Source organism: Coturnix japonica, chromosome 4 (genome assembly GCF_054131305.1).
Source record: "Coturnix japonica strain WE chromosome 4, WE-NBRP24, whole genome shotgun sequence".
NCBI classification, from domain to species: Eukaryota; Metazoa; Chordata; class Aves; order Galliformes; family Phasianidae; genus Coturnix; species Coturnix japonica.
Window position 1 is genome coordinate 30,832,012 of NC_140666.1, and position 20,769 is coordinate 30,852,780.

Here is a 20,769-nt window from a genome sequence, read left to right on the forward strand (position 1 = left end):
TGAGGCTGCCCCATAGCCGCGTATTCCCCCAGAGCCGTGTGTTCCCTCACAGCCGTGTGTTCCCTCAGCACTGCCCACCCCGCTCTATCAGCTCACACCACAGCGCAGCGCGCGGAGCGGGGCGGGGCCGGTCCCGGAGGGGCGGGTGCCGTGCGCACGCGCGGAGGCTCCGCGAGCGACCTCGGAAGGGGCGGGGCGAGGCGCGATGCGCACGGCGGGAGCATGACAGGTGGCGGGAAGCGGCGGCAGCGCGCGGCGGAGCCGGCGGGAGAACAGGTGGGAGGAGGGCGGCGAGCGGGTGGATGGGGCGGCGGGTGACGGGATTAGAGCGGGAGGACCCGCTCTAATGTGTGTGCCTCCGGTGGCGCAGTGGTTAAGAACGCCGCTTTGCAACACCAGAGGCCCTGGGTTCGAATCCCCCCTGTGGCGTAAGTGGTAGAAGTGCCGCTCTGCTACACAGGGGCTCGAATCCCGAGGGTTGGACTCGATGATCTCTAAGGTCCCTTCCAACCCGCACCAGACTGTGATACTGTGACCCGGAGTGAGGCGGCCCCGGGCCCGAGGGCGGGAGAGAGCCCCTAGGCCTGACTGGCGGCCGTGCTGCAGCCGTGCCTCGTTTAATGCCAGAGTCGTACCCCTGTGTTTGTAAAACAGAGTTTCTAGATGCGAGTTGCCGTGCCGTTGGAAATGGGCGCTTTGAAATAACGCAAGGCTGAGGTGAAGTGTTAAGATTGTGCAGTCCTTTGCTTGATTGGAGCACCTCCCCTACGAAGACAGGCTGAGGGAGCTGGGCTTGTTCAGCCTGGAGAACAGAGGGCTGTATGGTGACCTCACTGCAGCCTTCCAGTGCCTGAAGGGAGCCTATAAACAGGAGGGGAATCAACTCTTTGAAAGAGCAGATAACAGCAGGAAATGCTGTTAAGTTGAGGGAGGGAAGATTTAGTTTGGATGTCAGGGGGAAGTTCTTTACAGAGTGGTGAGGTGCTGGAACAGGCTTCCCAGATAGGTTATGGATGCCCTGTCCCTGAAGGTGTTCAAGACCAGGTTGGATGGGGCCCTGGGCAGCCTGGTCTGGTATTAAATGGGGAGGTTGGTGCCCTGCCTGTGTTGAGAGGGCTGGAGCCTCATGATCCTTGAGGCCCATTCCAACACGGGCTATTCTGTGATTCTGTGATCAGCCCATAACAGTGCTGGTCCACTGAGATCACAACACTGCTTTGTGTGTGTGAGTACAGGTGTGAGGTGAGGCACCAGTAAGGGCCTCTGTGCAAAAGAGGCACTCTGAGCTATGCGTATTCTTTGCAGAGTTGTTCAATTGCACATCAGGAAGCAGCTGGGTGCACTTTTCTTTCCATGTCTGCAGTGCGACAAAAACGGGGATGTCAAGAAGAGACGGTCAGGCCAGGCAGAGGCAAGCAATGCCCTCCAGCAAGAAGCAGAGACATGCTATCAGCTGAGGCTGCCCGAGGACTTCTACCAGTTCTGGAAGTTTTGTGAGGAACTGGATCCTGAGAAACCAGCTGGTAGGGTGTGCAATTCTCAATGGTTTGTGCCTTTTCCCTTTTCTAACATCTGGAAGGGAGGCGGACAGGGCTGTGGGAGGCATCCTGATGCTGCTCTGTTTTCAGTGCAGGTGCGAGATAATTTTGTAAGTATAAACAAGAATGCTGGGGCAGCTCACAAGGACATCAGTCTGCTTCAAGCTTTCTGAAATAAAATCACATAACACAAATGTTGCCTAATTCTGCCTTTCTTTCAAGCACACCTAAAATATTTATCAGGGAATTAAAGCTTCCTCGCATCAACTCAGACTTCATGTTCCTCACATTGATTTTATTATAAGAGGATGTGATGTCTCTAGGCGCTCCAGAAATGACACTTTGTTTTAATATGAAAAGAGCAATAATTTAGCTCTTGAATGGGAGCTATCCAGGCAGGAGAACATCTCAGCTTTTCTCATTTGCTAAACAGCACATCTGACTGTTTGGATTTGTGGAGGCTTTTGATGCCTGAGTGACACAGGAATGTCTCAGTTTACCTTTGTGCCTGCCAGATAGTAAAACAGTTCACACTCTGCTTTTCAGATGCACTTGTGTCAAGTGTTGGGCTTACACTGGTTGGACCGTATGACATCCTTGCCGGGAAACACAAAAAAGCAAAATCAACAAATGTGAACTTCAGTCTTCACTGGAGATTCTTCTATGACCCCCCTGAATTCCAGACTATACTTGTTGGGGATAGCAAAACACAGTATCACATGGGATATTTCAGGTATTTAATTACATGTATGCTAATATTATTGTGTGTAATTTTTTCCCCTCATCTTTGTTTTCCATGAGACAGGATTTGAGAACTGCACTATCACTCACTATCACCTGTATTGATAGGAGCTCCTTTCGAAGCCATGCTGTAAGGTTGTACAGCTGCCTAACTGTGTGTTTGTTAGCTTTCTGAAGATGGCAGCATTGCAAGGAGGGAAATTAATCTCACTTTGGAATAGGAGAAATGGGCACAGCTTGAATATTTGTATGTACTTTTTTATAAACAGGGATGTGCCAGATGAGCTTCCAGTGTGGGTTGGTGCAAATGAAGCAAGGAAGAGCTGCCTGATTTCACAAGTTGGTGATAATGTATTTGCTGCAGTCAAGTAAGGTTCATATTTACTGTTATTTATAAAAAGTTGCATAGAAAACAAACTATTAATATTGTAGTTATCTTACCATGCCCCTTCCTCAAGAAACCCTCCCCTCCTCCCTGCTTTGACAGCAAGCTTAAAGCTGATCCAAAAATCTTCCAAAGGCTTCTGGAAATATGTTTTCTTTTTATAAATAGAGCACATAGGAGTTAGTTGTCTGAATCTCAAAACATATTGGAATGACTACATGGGACAGTCTCTTAAGAAAAAACTGCCCACTTTGTGTGTCAGAATACTTCATAGGTAAAGAATAAAGCATCTCAAACAGTGGTGAAGAAAATCTGATCTGACTAAATGAGTAAGATGTAGCTTTTTTTTTTTCGTGCACACTTAAAAATGCGCTTTATATTATAAAAAGGGTAACTGCAGGAAGCCCTGTTTTCATTGATTCATGAAGCTTTACCATATTCAACATCATGAACTTAAAACAGTGGAAGTGTGAGTACTCTTGTTTCATGACCTGTCAGTTGAAAATGGGCAGCACTCTAAGGACAGATGCATGTCAGTAAGGAAAGCTCCTATAAAGAACTCTTATGTGGTACAGAGTTAAATGATGACATTTGTTTAAGAAGCGCCATGATGAAATTCATAAGTACGTATTTATGTGCATGACTGGGATGACAAAAGGCACTGAAGCAGTAAATTAAATTCTTCAGATAGCAGGATGAACAGCTAAGTTCATGAGAACCTTCAGCACCTGCAGGCTGCGTAAACTGTATTGTAATACAACAAATACAGATAGGACATACAAGAGTGTGCACTGTGCCAAACTCTGGATTTTGTTCTAGTTGTTTAGAGGCCTGAGTTCCTAAGCCTGTGTATAAATAAACCATGACTGCTAATCTATATTACAAGATTTGGAGGTGCGGTGATTAGAAGGCTATTCATCTGTTTTCTGCTGAGCTCTTTTATCTTCTGTTAACAGATTATTTTTGACAAAAAAACTTAAGGAAGTGACTGATAAAAAGAAAAATGCTGTTTTGAAAGACCTAGATGAAAAGCTAACAAGAAGAGCAAAAGAATTGGGCTATTCTCTGGAACAAAAAACCACGAAGATGAAACAGAGAGATAAGAAAGTATGACTCCCGATCCACTGGAGAGAAATGAGTTCTGTTAAACTGCTTTTAATTCCACTTACTTGTCTGATTTTTTCTTTTCTTCCTTTCTTTGGCCTTCTTCTATTCAGTAAAGAAGCATCACTTATGAGTTTCAGAGTAAATAATCTCTATAATATTTCAGGACAGGGAAGGTTAATAGAATTGTGTGCCAAATGTAAGATTAAATTTAAACACTTTATTCTTCTGAACTGTACCTTAGCAAGTAAAGCATTAAAGGGGGGAGCGGAAAAACCACCAAAAAACAACAACAAGGGAAACAGTTTAAAAACCGAAACAAAATGGGAGAAAACTGCCTCATCTTGAAGATTCACTAGGAGCAGTAACATGGAGGATGATATGTATTAATAATGGGATTTTAATCTATTTTCTATACCTATCAGAAGTAATTTTGGCAGTCAGTGAACCCAGGTATTCCTGGATTTCACAGCTACATTGGATTTTCCTGTTATGTTAAGCCCCAGTGCTTAACAGTAACTGCTGCACAGTTTAAGATGATGCCCTTGAGGCGAGGTGCTGTATTTGGCTTGACCATTAGAAGTCAGGTGCTGATGTTGCTTTAATGAAGTGAATGGTTTTATGTCACAGTGTTGCCTTACAGTACTACATTCAATTTCCTGGCTCTTTTTGTAGGTGGTGACCAAAGCATTTCATGGAGCAGGCCTGGTTGTTCCTGTAGACAAAAATGATGTTGGATACAGAGAACTTCCCGAAACGAACAGTAAGTATCTTGTTTACTGTGTTCTTCCACTTTCATTAGGCAGCCTCCAGTCAAATCTAGTCTGCGAGGAACAAACTGCAGTCATATATTCTGTGTGGAGAAGATGAACAGCTGTGAAGGGGCAGAAGTTTTAACTATTGTAATGTAACTTTTTCTTAATAAATCAGATAAGTATCATACTACATCTCAAGTGTAGATAATGATAACTCCTAAAGTAGTAGCCTTATTAGCCTTATTGGCACAGCCATACAGGAGGTATTTTAAAATAACTGATCCACATTCAGGGATTTTTGGTTTTATTTCATTCTGCCTCTTCTGGTGCTTTTCTAACTTGAATCAGTTCCTTGGTGCAAGTTCAGCACATGAATGCCCATCTCTGAAGGGGGAACTGAGATGCAATGGGTGCGGGGTAAGGACCTGCAAAGGGGGAAACACTTTCATCAGTAGCTCAGACTTAATCTTCAGTTGAGACCCACAGGGATATGTTTGACAGAAGCTACTTCGATGCGGTATTATTTATTTAAACATCAAGTATTTCTGCTTTTATCTTTGCAGCTAATCTTAAGAAAATATGTAAGGCCATTGTCGATGCTCCTACTGATGATGAGAGACTGAAGGCATTTGCACCCATTCAAGAAATGCTCACCTATGTTCAGTTTGCTAATGATGAATGTGACTATGGAATGGGATATGAACTGGGGATGGACCTTTTCTGCTATGGGTCACACGTAAGTACTACAGAAGCCATGCTTCTTGCAGTTACGTGTTATTTTATGTGTAGGTCGGGGGTTGTTATGTATCATAGATCTTTATTCCTGACACTTAGCATACACTCATTGCTAGGAATCATGGAAGTCTACGTAGATGTTCTTGATATGTGAAAACTTGTAAGATGTCATATTTATGACACTATTCCATGTTAAATTAGAAGCAGCTTCTATAAAGCCACGATCCTACAGGTCAAAAGAATTTAAATGGCACTTCTGTGATTTGAGGTGCAAATGCAGAATTCTTAATCTAGATATGTTGGATATATACAAAGCTCCCTCTCCTCCCCCCACCTGCTTTTATGGGCTTAAGTCCTCGTGCTGAACTTGATCCAGAAACATGCTGCTGGCTGCAGGCATCCCAGGGGGGCAAAAAATTGACCCCAGCGTCCTTTGCCTGCATGCACTTCCAGTTCCATGGCATAAAGCCCTCCTAGCAGCCTGCTGTAGCCGGTAGGTTTCCAGATGTCTATTTCTGGCTCCGTGCTAATCGGCTTGCTGAGGCTACTCTGTGTAGACTGACTGGCACTTAATCACATAAAGGGTAGCACTTCTTGTTCTCTATTAACCATCGCCCCCTGCCCAAGACTGAAAAGGATCACGGCTGCATTAAATGTAAGGCTTGCCAGTGGCAGTAATGGCTGCTTTGAATCGCAGGGGCCCAATGTTTTGTTGTCTGTTCCTCACTGCATGCTGTCAGCCGCAGAGAAACCTGCTGCGGAACACGGTCGTTCCTGCCGCAGCCCCAGATTAAGCCACCCGAGCCCTGGGGAGAGGCGAGGCTCTGCCTGCCCTCCCCGCAACTGTCAGGGAGCCCTCGGGCCTCCTGCCGGGCTGCGCTCAGTGCTGTGCTCAATGCTGCTGTTCTCTTGCACAGTACTTCCACAAGACCGTGGCCCAGCTGCTGCCGCTCGCCTACAGCCTGCTCAGGAGGAACCTCTTCGCCGAGGTGATCGAGGCGCACCTTGCGGACCGCCGGCAGGAGGGCCTGGACCGCCTGGCGCCCTGAGCCGGGGCAGCGCCAAGGTCGCGCTCGCGTTTGGGGGGGGCATGGGTTGTTTTATTCATTCCGTGTTGTTTTTCCACATGGAAACTCGCTGTGTGTGGTTAATAAAGCTTTCCTAAGGACCAGCTTCTCTTGCTCGCCCTGGCGACCCTTGGCGGCGGCGCTGCGCGTGCGCTGAGGCAGAGCTCTGTCGTGCTGCCCCTGTGGCTACAGCAAAGGTAGAGGGCACAGCTTTCCCTTGTGCCTTGCTCTCACTGATGAACGGGTCAGAAAGCAGCTAACAGTGCTACTTTATAAAACAATTCCATTGGATTTCCTTAGTATGTTGATGCTGTTTTCCAGTATTTCCAACTCCAGAGGTGTCCTTACATTCAGAAAAGTCATGTCTTCCCATTAACTTCCATGGAAACCACAAGGGATACAAAGCATGACAATGCTGTTACTTAATAGAGCAAATTCTCAGTTAAATACTAAAAAGTTTTTCAGTGTCACCATAGTTGCCTCTGCATTTTCACCAGTGATGAAGAAGAGCCTGCATGCTGTGCTTGCAATGATTGCACCAGTGGAGGTGACTCACTGTCATCACTGCTATAACACCACCCACTGCCTTACTGTGCTCACAGACACTGTTCAGTCTCCACTAACGTTCAGCAAGCATCAAGCATGACAATTGGTGCCATTTTTCCCCTCATGGAGGAATTTTTAGTGACACCACTTTGCTTGATGTGCACTTCCACATACATGTTCACACAGCAACAAAATGGGCTGGAACGTTGGTGGGAAGGTACAGCCTTTACAGCCATACCATGAACTGGTGTTTGTAAGCTGATGTCTTAAACAGGAGGCATTACATTTGGAGCACTCCTTGAACCATGTCATTCCATTTAGTTTAACGTACTGCAAAGCCATAGGCTGTTTTAAATCATAAAGCTATTTTCTGTTCTCAGACATGCAGCATCTGCTTTTCTAAGTCTGACAGCTCCCCCCATTGGGATCAGCATGCAGATGTCTCATTTATTCACGCAGTAACATGAGCAGACATGAACTTTTTCATGGGCACTGAGATCTGTTCTATAATAAGAATAAATAAAAAGAACATCTGCAGAAATTTAAACCTCCTCCCTTTTCAGGCTCCAAACATTAGACACTTCCACATCAGTGCCCTCTAAGTCACACAAGCATTCATCTTTCACATTGTTATTTAGTTATGAATATCTCTGCAAGAAATGGGGACTAGGGTATGTACTTTCTGGTTTTAGCTATTCTTCTCAGTGTGAGGTTAATGACTGTAACACTAAATACCCAAGTAAAACACACTGCAAACAGGCAGCTAACAACCTCATATTCTTTTTAAGCAGAAGGACGAAACACGCACTGTAAAGAAAATAACCTGTTTCTGCCTTTTGGACAATGTTAGCATCACCTACTTCTGAATCAGGAAGCCAAGTACTCCACAATTACAGGGCTGACGCAAAGCCTGGAAAAGCCTATGTCAGAGATGTGTGGTTTTCAGTTTTCACCAGTGTAGTATTTAAAGCCTACAGCTGTTTATTTCAGGGAAATTAAATGCAAAAGTCAACAGAAATACTGCTTGAGAAAACATGATTGAGTCAAAGCAACAAATGGTCATACAGAAGTTTTTAATGTTTGATTAAGTCATCACAGTAACGGGAATTTTTACTGTAATGATATGCAGCTCTACCACACTATCATAAATAAAAACATTAAGATCAATCAATATTAAATACAGCTCTAGGCAACATCACAGATTAACAAAGTATGCATTCTTCATCAACCAGTAACTGAATGGTTTAAAACAAAAATAATAATAATAATGCTGACACTTTCACCCTCCCATCCACCACATTTTGTTTTCAAATCAGTGACTTGAGTAAGGCGCTGGAAGCTTTACATTAGAAAAATTTAGTTGAACAGCACAGGCACACATACTTCAGTATCAGAATTTCTAATGCGCGTTTACGAGACATTTTACGTGTCAGTGGAGAAAGCTTAGCAGGTAAGAACGGTAAGCAGAGATGCACCACTTATATGCAGCACTTGGGTTCCGTACTAAAATCATAAAACACAGCAGGGGCATGAGCTGCGTTGTATTCCAGACAGTACAGTCTGTAGGTAGGGCCAGGTGCAAACTACTACAGTACCTACACTGCAGTGTGTTAGGATGAGGAAACCGTCAGAAATGGCAGAGGCTTCAAACTGATTTAAAGCAAATTCTTTTTTTTTAAAGCTGTACTGCATTTCCACTACAGAGAAGAAAAAAAACCCAAACAGCAGAGATCAGCCTCACAGACAATTTCCTGAGCTGTCTTCCTTGGATGGGCCAAATCCTACTCTTTAAAAGGTTCTGCAAGCTCACACAACCTAACAGAAGAAGTTTGGAGCCTTTAGCACTGACACGCTTGGAAGAGCACAGGTAGTCGCAGCAACACAGCAACCTTCACATGGCTCGGTTCTGTTTCAGTTCCAAAGCTGCTTTCTGCACAGGGGCTGATCACACCCAGCCCACCAACACATCAGGCTTTCCCCTGGTTCCAGTTGATACAAGAGGTGAGTCAGAGGTGATAGCAGTTTTATATTCTGAAAAGAGACAAAAATTCGGCAGAGCACTTGAAGCACTGGTTAACCTGTGACACACTGTTTTGGAGCTTGCCAATACTACCAGAACACTGTTTGGAGCACGCTGCCATTCTTTGAGATAGAATCACGTTTAGCACTCGGCTGAATAAAGACATTTGAGGTAACTGCGATGACAGCCTTAGCAATGCCCAAGATTTCAGCTGTTTAATCATGTAAACTTTTGCAGTCTTATGGGCGAAACTGTTAATAACTGAATTTTATTTAACCACATACTGTAAGACAAGATTTTGTCAGCCATATTTCTTAGCTTTTTTACTGCAGACTTACAGCACGCTACCTTTGTCTCCACACGTGTTGTTGGTGGTTTGAAAACGTGAAGAAAAATGGACCTGGTGGCTGAAAGGTGAAAGATGTCAGGTATGTGTCAGCTCACCTTCTGGTGCATGTGGTGCTGCTCAGCTCTGAAGTCCTGCCAAGCTTTCAAGTACTGGATTCGATTCTGCCCTGCTGCTCATCTTCTGTGGCCACGTATCATTTACACCTCTGTGTACCCAGAAAAACAGTCTAAAGCAATCTAATAATTATAGTTGCTTCCTATTCGTTTTAAAACCCTGATTTTTTTGAAATATTTTTAGTATTACTGTTCCAGTTATCTGCTCAGAAAGGAAAAAGGAAGTCTTAAGGTAACGGCAGTGAAAGTTACATCTGAAAATCATCGTATATGCATGTTGGACCGTAAAGAAACCATTTTGTTTAAACCCTTCATCTAGTTGTAAACATTTGCTAATCCTCCATTACTCGCAGAGGATTACGAATTATTATACAAAATCACATTAAAAAGGTAATTAGTTATGTGAGACATTAACTCATTTGTATTTAATAGATTTTTTTTTTAATTCATAAAAATATAAATAATGGTAAAACCTCAAGAAAAATAATATACATTAGTGCAAGTTATGAGTTACGTTTCTTCCTACCATGTCAGCAGTGGAACGTCTTTTGTTGAGAAGAAAAAATAAAAATGAGCGATCTCAAATTTTACAGGGGGGAAATATCTCCAGTGTTGTAGCATGCATTTATCCAGATACACATATACAGAATTGTTCCAGCTCTTAACTACTAGAATAGCAGTACTCTTCATTATACTGCACAACATTGGTATATACCCTAGTGTTTTGACAATACAAAAATTGCATAAGATCAGGTCACATTATTGATATTTTCTGCAGCAAAACCTGTATTTTTCTCTGCAACTCTAGTTTCTTTTGTTTACTTTTTCTCTTATCACGGCAGATGGGCTGAAAGATGTTTCGCATGGCTCTTGCGAGGTATTACCTGCTCAGTCTGCTTCTGTCGCAGTAGATCTGTACTGCCCCAAGCACTTCTTGATGTTCAACCTTACACGTTTAATGGCACAAGAAAAACCTCCCTTCTTGTGATCCAACCTCAGTAACTCACAGTACATCTCAATATGAGAAACAACTACTTCAAAAGGGCACACCAATTTAAAGAGGCTTTGTTACGGCTCAGGAGAGAGAGAAATAAAGCTCTTCTGGAATGTAGAAAGGTGACGCGCAATAATTATACATTTCATGAGTTAACACAACAGTTTTCAATGGTAAAAAGGGCAAGACCTTTCAGTCTCCGTAAGATGGCTCAATTCAGAAGGATCCCTCCAGAAATAGGGACTAGTAACACATCTCTTCGATGCTGAAGTACCAGGCTGGGGCTGGAGAATTGTGCCACCTCGCATGGCTCTCCCACTGCACTATCATGGCAGACCGGACATCTCAGGACGCATCCAGTGCAGGACAGCAGCTCCCATGCTCCCAACAGCCTTCCTTCTCTCCACATATTCCCCCAGACCAACTCCTGATTTCCAGCAGCACTGTTACACAAAAACCCAGCTCTCATTTCTGATTTTTAGAAGTACCTCCCGGACTAAAGCGTTGTGCTATTCAACAAATGAACCTCCTCTTCAGTTTCCTCTCTCTCCTCAGCTATGGGTTTCAGTTGAACATTATTGAGGCGGGGTCTTGGTTTGCCGTCTGGGCCATATGACGAAGGATATCTTTTTTTGTTATAATGCCAAGGAGGCGCCTGAAAAGGATAAACAAAGATCAGTATTAACCCGAGAGGGGAAAGCAGTAGGGCAGAACACATCTGTAGCCAAGTCCTTTTTGTTGACAGGGACAGAGCAAAAGTAAACAGTCTGATTTTCTTATTCAAACAAAAGCTTTTCTTATTAATTTTCTTATTAATCAAAGTATTTAGTAACCACCAGTTTGTGAAAAGACAGCAATGCTGAGACACCATACTGGATGGTATCTGACAGCTGTAATCCATTTTAATTAAATATAAGCAAGTAGAGCCCGTGACAATTTTTATTTAACATTTTGTTTCCACAAAAATGAAATTTGGTTAGCTATGCCAACAAAAAAGCAAAAAAATAAAAAATTTAAAAAAAAACCAACAACAAATAAATAAATAAGAGAAGGACAAAGAAAAAAGAGGTATGAAAAAGAAGTGATATTAATCCCATTTCATAAGGGAAGTGTGTTCTGGCAAGCCATCAGAAGTGACATACCGCTCGATGGCCCCAAAATCCTAGCAGCAAATCAGACTCCCCTCCCCTTCTTTCTCAAAATCACAAGGGTCTTTCCCATCTGACACACTGGCTCAGACTGAATATATTCATAGGAGCACACCGTAATGACCATTAAACTTTTTCGAAATAATGAATATTTAACTTGATTTTAGAGCTCATAGCTTCAGGAAATCAATTATGAATAATAAAATAATGTTTTCATTTTCAACTTTAGATACTGTGCTCTTATGACAGCAACTAAATTGCTTTGAACAGCAAATCTTTATGAAACATCAAAAAGGGTGAGACTGTCCAAAAGGATAATATCACAGGAGAAGCAAAGAGCAGAATGAATGAGCTGCTGCCCTTGTTATTTTGGTTAGTATATTTTGGTTTGGGTATTTTTTGTTTATTAAAGGACGCATGAAATACTTGTGAAATATTAGCATAAAATGAGAACACAATTAGCATGTTTTGTACATAAGCAGCTAAACTTGGTGGCTAGGTTTAGCGGAGATGCAGCTATTGCAGAGCAACCAATGTCCAAATCAAGACAAAATCTATCTTACAACTAAGGTTAGATCACAACATCATACTTAGAACAGTATGTAGATTCTGAAGTCAACAGTAGATGTATTAGAATGACATTTAGTAGTTTAGGATCCCACTGGAGTGCACTAGTTGCTATAAGTAACAGCAGCAGAATCACAGGACTTCGTATAAAATTAAAGGACTTCATGTTACTCTTATTTTCCAGTTGATAAAATGGGGATTACAGGGAAGACCTAATGTTGCAAGACATTAAGAACATGCTTGGCTTTGCTCCTCAAAATAATTAGCAAGTTAACAGCTATTTAAAGCTGTCGAAATCAGCATATAAAAATATAAATAATTTACACTGTGGGGGAAAAGGTATTCCTAGCTGTATGTTTTCCCACAGGGGGAAATCGAAGGTCAACTAAGCAGATCTATGTGATCCAAAGAACAAAATACCAAATTCTGTTTTTACCTTGCTTTAATGTTGTGACTAACAGACCGTCCATAGTAACTGCTTAATTTCTATAAAAGGATTTTGCACATATTATTTTCTGTTATAGTTTCTTTAATACAAATGTTTAATACAGCATTCTTTCTTTGTTCAGCTGATGTCATAAAAGTACTGAACAGTTCACAAGTTTCATGCTTCCTGACTTCTAATGTGTCTAATTATGAGATCTGATATAACTAATCACCAAGGGTTCGACGTGCTGCTTTAGTTGCTCGAGATGCTCTAATATGTTCTTCTTTGTGATGATCCCCAAGACAATCCTGAAACAGATCATGTTATGCTAATAACTGTGTATGAAATCAAATTAAAAAAAAGTTCTAGTCACAATGAAAAAGGTTTAGAGTAGTGCAAAACTAAAAAGAAAATGGTTTCCAAGAAAGTTAATGAGATAGTTACATGACAAATGGTTTGAAACTCAGCACCCTTTCCCAGACTTTTTTCCCCCCCCTCCAAATTCTAGATCTCCAAGAACCCCACAGCATTATGCTTCTCTACCACACACACAGGGGAAGCATACTTTATCCCTTCTCCCCACGTTCTAATTTCTTGAGATTTTAGAGGCAATGAAGCTAGAATCTACCTCATCTCTTTTGTTTACTAGTTATTTCTCCTCACAAATACAAATCACTACACCCATTATAGCAAGCTACGGTAAATTATCGAAGTAGTTAAAGTCACAGAAATTGAGGTCTGAAGCTTCACTACAGAGCAGGGTTACCTGGTCCCTAGGAACAGACAAATTCAAACCTAATTCTCATTTATGGTAATATAAACAAAGAGCAACACCTTAGAATAGACATTCTGGTAAAAGCTATTAAGAATCAGGCTCAGTCTTTGTATACCTCTGTATCCAACACCAGCACCAATTTTGGCACAATTCCTAACTGTAACAGGATTTATATATAAACATATATCTCCCTATATTTATATCTATATTCAATGTGCCTGAAATTTGCCAAAATTTAGACAAATTCTCTAGGTTGCATATAGCCAACTGGACCTCAGGGATTAACAACCCAAGCTCGTAATGGACAGCATTCTCATAGAAGATCAACAGTTTATAAACTGAAGTGGGACAAGAAACACGAGCATCAGAAAACAACAAACCAAAGTCTCCCATACTTGCAGCTGCTTTATAATTAAATAATTAAAAACTTACACTACAGTTCAACACATCTTTACAAGATCAATCTCTCTTTAGAGTCAGTCTTCACACCAATGTTAATGTTTGAGCACTCAACAATGAGAGAAACTAAGAGAAAACCCATTGTAATAAGTATCTATCACTGAAGTTTTACCAGTTCAGATTTCCCTGCATGCAGTAGTTATAATTGTGAGTCTGCACTGATTTTGAAGTGTCAGGCCATGATGGCCTTTCTCTGGCAGAGAAAGCCTTTCTTAAGAGCTATTTATGCGTCTAAAAACATCTACTTGCCATTCCACACAAAGATGAATTTAATAAAAAGCAAATAAAAAATAAATAAAAAAATCAGAAAGCAACAACAACAAAACAATAGGAGCACATTTAAGATACATTTGTTTTAGAAGACATCTTAAGAAACAGATCTGGAAATTAGTACACTATTTCAATATTTGCCACTTAAAGCAGCTCTCCTTCTGTCCACAAAATAAATATATACTATCTATGCTTAAGGTTTCTTAGCTTTGTCCCATGGACATTGGTACTAAATAATGTAGGATGAGCAGACAGTGCTTCACTTCTCATGTAATTTAAAAAGATCCTAGAAAGAAAGCAAGATAACTGTGGTAGAAGCTGCAATATCACGTGCCAAGTGCTTATCACAAGAGATACAGGAAAGCAGAATGTTGAAGTAGAACCACTCGAAAGAAGATCTCGTAAAAAAAGAAACAGTCCCGGTAAGAGGCAGTTATAACAAATATTTTTGTTTCCACACCTAAGGCTGATTTATTAAATGGTGACCAGGTGACAACCCCCATAGTCAGATTTACAAACATTCTACATCTCTACGTTACTTTCTCGAAGTATTTTGAATTGTAGAAGTGAAGGCTGCAGACTGAAGTTTCACAAATACTAGCAGTCACTCAGTTTTCAGTATCCCAAAACTAACAGCTGGGTGGTGATTGTCATTACTAAACTCCAAAAGAGGAGATATTGAATGGATCTTTTTTCTCTTTTGCTCCTATGAACTCAGTATTTGTAGATGTTCTACAGCTGATGTATCCCACTTTTTTTTTTTTTTTTAAAGAAAACCTTTTAAAAAGCAACAAACAAACTAAAAAATCTAGAAACTACCTGCCTGTTTACTTGGAATACAGGGAAGGAGTAAGAATTTAAGAGACGTTCACCTTCTTGTCACTGACATACAGCACCAAATGTATGGGTTCAGCCAAAATGAAAGCTTTGATTCCAGAAGTGAAAATTACTATACCTAACTAAAGAAGCAGAATTGCTACCACATTACTCACCCGTTGTGTGTCACAAGGCACTGCCTCAAACCCAGCTTCCGGAAAATATCCACCACTATTTCCATAGGTGTATGGTCTGTCACGGTGAAAGGGCTCATGTCAAGTATGCTTCTTAGTTTCAAAGGCCGAGGGCTTTCTGCTGGAAGTGATGGGGTATGCTGGGCAAAACAGACCCTGGAACTGCCAACAATCCCTTCCTGCTTCTTCCTAGCACTTTCTTTAAGGGGAGAGAGGGGGAAAGAAAAAAAAAAAGAGCAAGAAAATTTACATTTTTGGATTAAGATCATTTAGTGCAAAGTTCATTCAACACTACCAGGCTCTGATGCTGATATGCTAACACTGCATTTCTATAGTCAGTTTTATTCCTGAGAAGTTTGTGCAGAAATCACAGAAGCTATCTATCATACAGCTTTAGTCATCCTTCAGCTACTGCCTCTCTCAGTCCAACAACAAAAATAAAATGTGTTTACTATGGAGAGGTAGAAATACTGGAAAGCTAAAATACAGGAAGCATCCAGCAGCTAAACCAGCTGTCAAAAAGAAAGCTGATCCAATAGCTCTTCTGTAAAATGACAAATACTGGTTTCAAACCATCACTGATTACAAACTCTTCATTTCTGATCTCCTTGGGATTACTGTCTTACTTATACAAATGTATTTAGCTTTTTGTGAACCTGATCTGTATCCTCTTCAAGTTTTCAATACTTTGGCTACATGAGCAGCTCTCTTTGTACCCCAAGCTATCTCACTGAATGACTCCAAGACAAAGCAATATACACTTTGTCTACACCATGCACTCTCTGCAACTGAAATAAGTTTTAACTGTGGAAGTGTTTTATTAGAACAGTATTCTGCTATTTCTCCATACAGCCTTAAGTAAACACAAACTTAAAATCATATGATATCTGTAATACTTTCTAAGTTTAGGACATTTATATACATCCTCCACAGTGCAGGAACACAGTACACACATTGTAAGCCCACAGGCAAAAGTTTTACTTCAGTACTTGGTGTTGTGTTCCTGAGAACTCCTTTTTTCCCCCAAACTTTCTGAAAGAAAACATTGCTTTCTCAAGTGTCTTTCCTAAACAGATACTTGTCAATATACAAGCTTACAAATTATGAAAAAATATGAGCAATTTAAGATATCATTTCCATCACTGATTTTATGTACAAGCATTTCTTAAACGCTAATTCTATTTCCCTTTGCTGGCAATAGTAATTTTGAAATCCACATTTCTTTTGCCAATGCACAAAGCACCGCCCCAGTTATCAGACAGTTTCCAACAGTCATCCCGAGAGATGGCCCAAATGGAGTGTGTGTGCCCGGTGCCAAATTTCACAGCACACAGGCAAACTAAAAAAAGAAACATAAAATATTTCACGCATCTCTCCACAGTACAATCTCAGTCACTGGAAAAAAAATATCATCACAACAACAAAGAAACGACCGCAAATAAATACTCGCCAAGGAGAAGCCTGATACTCATTTACATTTTGCAATGACTTTGACAGTAACTCTGACTGAATTCTGCTCTTTAAAATGGGAATTACTCCATTTGAAGATGGTTAATGTAACATGCCCTTGAGGAAAAGAACTGTCAGCAAGCACCGGAAAAGAAGCAAAAATACTGGACTAGATGCCAGTCTGGCCTACTTCAGTTTGACAAGTCTTGTTTTTATAACAGGCACAAAGATATTAACATTTTATCTTAGGGTCTGCCATTGAAAATAATCAATATCCTTCAGCAAAGAAAGAGACAGCCTGTGCAAGGTATCTGGGCCTTAAACCTGAAACAAGTAGAAACACAGATAGGACGTTCTCTTTTAAGCTTTACAATAATTTCTGTTAGAATATATTATCAGAAAATATTGGGAGATAATTACCTATTGCAATAGTTAAATCTCTTCTTAAAGCAAAGCCCACAAGTCTCTGTGATTCTTTTGACATAATAACAGGAAAACCATTATAGCTGGTTTCATTGATCAAGTTTTCTATGTCTTCAACTGTCATATTATCCTGTGTTAAAACAGCTAAAGGTGGGTCGCTTCTTCGAGGTCTCATAACATCAGCAGCCAGTGTCGTGTGAGTAAATTCCTCCTTTGCATCCAAGAAGGGATATCCATTCAGTCGGATGTGTGCCTCATAGATGCCTTCCCTACCAAAAGCGTCTCCTACCCACTTACTGGTCATGACTGCGGCCATTAAGGGCACAATATACTCCAGCCCTCCTGTTAGCTCAAAGACAATAACTACCAGGGACACAGTCATCCTTGTCACACCACCTGCAAGAAAAATGACAGCCAGTAATGCTTCAGTGTCAAATAATACTGAATTTATACTTCCTGCCTTCCTGCTGAGAACTGATAACATAACTTTGCCCCTTACGCCATCTGACAAACATTATTTTGTATTACAAAAACAAAAGCATACAAGAAAAATGAACACAAACTTTAGAAGTAAAAGAGCTTGAGGGAAAATTCCTGAAGGTCAGAGAGTAAAAGGATTTGAAAAATATGTGCTTCTCTTTCACGTAACTTAAGAACAAAACTTTTCCAAGCCATCCCTAAGTTAAAAAATGCAGAGAAATTAAGAAAGCCAAACCCAGTAAGATAGTAATTTGGAAAAAGAATGACACTAATGCAGGAAAGGAACAGATAACAATTCAACAGCTATACTGTCCAAAATATTATGAATATAATGCTGTTGTAGAACTATAAAAACTACAGAGAATTGTAAGTTAGTGTTCCTTGAACAATGAGAGAAAAGAGTTATGTTTCTCCTTTGTCAGTATGCAAAATGTTTGTACTACAAACATTTCTGGTACCACATCTTCTTTCAAATAAATCAGATTCTTCTTTCAATACATTTTGGTTGAAACATTAAAAAAAAAATCCCCCCCAAAACAACAGAACAACCTCTCCAAGAACCAGATCCATTCCACTACTGTCCTTAACTTAGGACAAGACCTTCATGAAATCTCTCCTAGTTTAGGTACCCAGAGTAATCCTCTTCCAGTGAAGCAGATTTTCAACAGTTTGTAAATGAGGCCTCATAAAAGTCCTGTAACTGGACTCCCCACATCATTGTGTGCTTCTGAAGTTTCTGTTTGGAGTAACAAACTTCTACGTGAATAGCAGCAAATGTTCTTGAAGTGGCTGCAGATCATGTTACCTCCTTGTAGCAATTTCAAGGTTCTCAACTCTATTTTATACATTTCAATGTATACAACACCTATAATATCTAATTACATCGACGGATGCCAAAAAAAAAAGCAAACTCTCATATTTAAGTTACTCTCTTTCCCATCATATAGTCAACTTCATTTATTCTTCAGATAAAAATCTCATGTTTTACATAAAAATATGTGAGTGCATTCATCTGAAGAAAGAGAAGTCCACATTACAGGTGTTCTAATACAGCGCATTTGTACATATCCCCGCTTCTCACTGTAACTTCGGTAACATAAAACAAAATAAAAATCAGATATTTGCTTTGTTACGGCTTAGTTACCTAAGCATGCAGCAGCACCAACCATGGCATAAAGACCAGGCGTAATACAGTCAGCTCCAACTTCACACCACTCCTTGAAAATGAACCAGTCGTGATGATAGTAAGCCAGCTGCTCCACTGCAATTCCTACAATCCTTCCTGCTATTGCTCCAATTGCCATACTAGGTATGAACAACCCAGATGGAACCTAAAACAGAAATGGAACAACAGCTATGATGCTGATGGGAACATATTTGCTGCATATTTTAAAAAGAAATGCAAATACTCAAACTGTTGCATTAAAAACATTGCAAAATTAGTAAAACCTAATGCAAATTCCTATGACAAAAAAAAAAAAAAAAAAGCAGAACACTTTACTGTTAAAAAAACGTCAAGCACATCTCTATTGTAATTTTATTTATTTGATCAGTTATATTTGATCAGTTATTAACTTAACCTGAATAGGCTACATAGCCTTGCAATAATATTTAACTAAACCATTCTGGTATGACAAGTCTTGTTTGTCCCCGTAGCTGCAACAGGAGTGAGGGTTCAACAGAGACATTGCTGTTGTGCCTCTTCTCCTCCTTTCAAAAAAAAAAAAAACCAAAAAAACAACCAAAAACCCAGAAATAAAATTTAAAAAACAGAAAAACACCAAAACTGTACTGCATCTACACTTCTCATTAAACTGAACATGCCTGTTCCTTCCCTCCAAAGCATAAATATATTCTGCCACGACCAAAATACGAATCTCAACCACAACTTTTACTTTTTGTCTTAGTCAAAATAATTTCCTTTTAAAAAAAATCATACCATTGGTATCACAATAAATGCCATTTGTTTTCCTTTTTTTCAATTAGTTTTTCTTTTTTCAAGCGTGTAGCTGTGAAATGCATGCATTATGCAGCTTATAACTAGATTCTGCCACGGAACCCAGAAGCTGATGCAGAACTGTATTTCAGATTCTATTTACATTATTATTATATTGACAACATTCATGGTTGCAAAGAATTTCTAACAGGTAAACCAAGAACAAATCAAAATTCCACAATTTATTTCAAAGCCATTTATATCAGTTGTATTGAAAAGGTTTAATAATCCTTCATTCCCATCCTGAATTACCAATATTTCAGTGCTGACATCAGAAAATGTTCAATGCCATATTCTGCTAAAAGTAAAATTGTACACTGACATCACTACTGCTATTTCCTACAATTAATTGTGTCTCTAAAACCCCTTTTAATTGTTAAGTACTCTTTTTTTTTTTTTTTTTTTTTTTCTGAGTGAAAACTCACTCTTGGGGAACACTACAGAGTAACACCCTGAAAAATTTATATTATAGATGTAAAAGCAGTAGACTCTATCTTTGAAACTGCTGAGTTTCTAGTCTGCTACACTGAGTAGGCCACAGTAATTCAGTGTCCAAAAGGAGACTACATTCAAATTGTTTCTAGTCCTTGGTTAACACAAATTGTTCATGCATCTAGCTTCTTCTCTTCCGCACATGTGGATAACAGTTAGAGGTCTAACTCTGACTACAATTTTATAGGTGATTTTTTTAGCATAATCCTCTGACTCACATGCTACAAAGCAGAGAAGAACGTCAGCACAGAAAGTGCAATGAAGAAAATCAGGTTTACCTTGGCTCAACTTTCTTTTCCACTGCATAAAAATCTAACTCAAGTTACACTTTAGAGAAAGTAATTTCTACTGTTGCATCTTTAAGACAAACGAGGAATCAGGATATACACACAAACTTCTCTAGCAATACAGTTGCATACCAGTCAGGTTTGAGGCAAAGTTGTAATCTCATCCCAAAATGTTCATCCTTGGCATTTATGAACAGTAAGAAGTAACAAAATAAAATCCTGCATACATACAACCTATTTACTTTTGCAGCATAGATGTGTTAGGGCCTGAAAAGAAAAAACGCCTTACCAGCCTCCTGGCAATTTCTCTTTATGGCAATAAAAGCTGTTGGAATCACCGTATCCTACGGGCAGATGAGTTGCTTTGCCAGTGTTTCCAACAAATTGCAAATGCTGAAGTTATGAGAGAAGGAACCAAAAACAGATGAAGAAGTTCTTCCTTTGTGTAACTTTGTGAATTCTAATACACTGTGTGTGCCCCTGGGCTGACAACTTCATGAGAAAGCCAGATGCACACAAACAGATGAATGCTAAGTATAGGTGTTACAATGCTTGAATGGTTAAGAGGCATTCTAATGCTTAGAAGGGCAGAGTCCTAGATTTAAGTGAAATACTATACAACAGAATTTGAGAGTGATA

The 20,769-nt window shown here is 40.2% G+C and overlaps 2 protein-coding genes across 27 annotated transcripts in view; one reads left to right on the forward strand and one right to left on the reverse strand.

Annotated features, from left to right (window-relative positions):
• Nucleotides 1-207: 207 nt before the first annotated feature.
• On the forward strand, nucleotides 208-6,429 carry HPF1 (histone PARylation factor 1). The gene is made up of 8 exons (XM_085544908.1): nucleotides 208-276; nucleotides 1,364-1,523; nucleotides 2,085-2,271; nucleotides 2,549-2,647; nucleotides 3,621-3,771; nucleotides 4,444-4,531; nucleotides 5,087-5,259; nucleotides 6,176-6,429. The coding sequence occupies exons 1-8, from the start codon at nucleotides 223-225 to the stop codon at nucleotides 6,305-6,307; spliced, it is 1,044 nt and encodes a 347-aa protein (XP_085401034.1). The 5' UTR covers nucleotides 208-222; the 3' UTR covers nucleotides 6,308-6,429.
• A 1,498-nt stretch (nucleotides 6,430-7,927) lies between these two features.
• Nucleotides 7,928-20,769, reverse strand: part of CLCN3 (Cl-/H+ antiporter 3) — a 57,598-nt gene continuing 44,756 nt past the window's right edge. For 14 of the 26 annotated variants that reach the window (XM_015860860.3, XM_015860859.3, XM_085544895.1 and 11 more), the window contains 5 exons: nucleotides 18,500-18,686; nucleotides 16,873-17,271; nucleotides 14,986-15,202; nucleotides 12,722-12,797; nucleotides 7,928-11,002 (listed from right to left, as the gene is read on the reverse strand). In XM_015860860.3, coding sequence (XP_015716346.2) covers nucleotides 10,844-11,002; nucleotides 12,722-12,797; nucleotides 14,986-15,202; nucleotides 16,873-17,271; nucleotides 18,500-18,686 — 1,038 coding nt within the window. In that variant the 3' untranslated portion in view covers nucleotides 7,928-10,843. The other 12 variants (XM_085544890.1, XM_085544889.1, XM_085544888.1 and 9 more) reach the window with 3 other exon arrangements.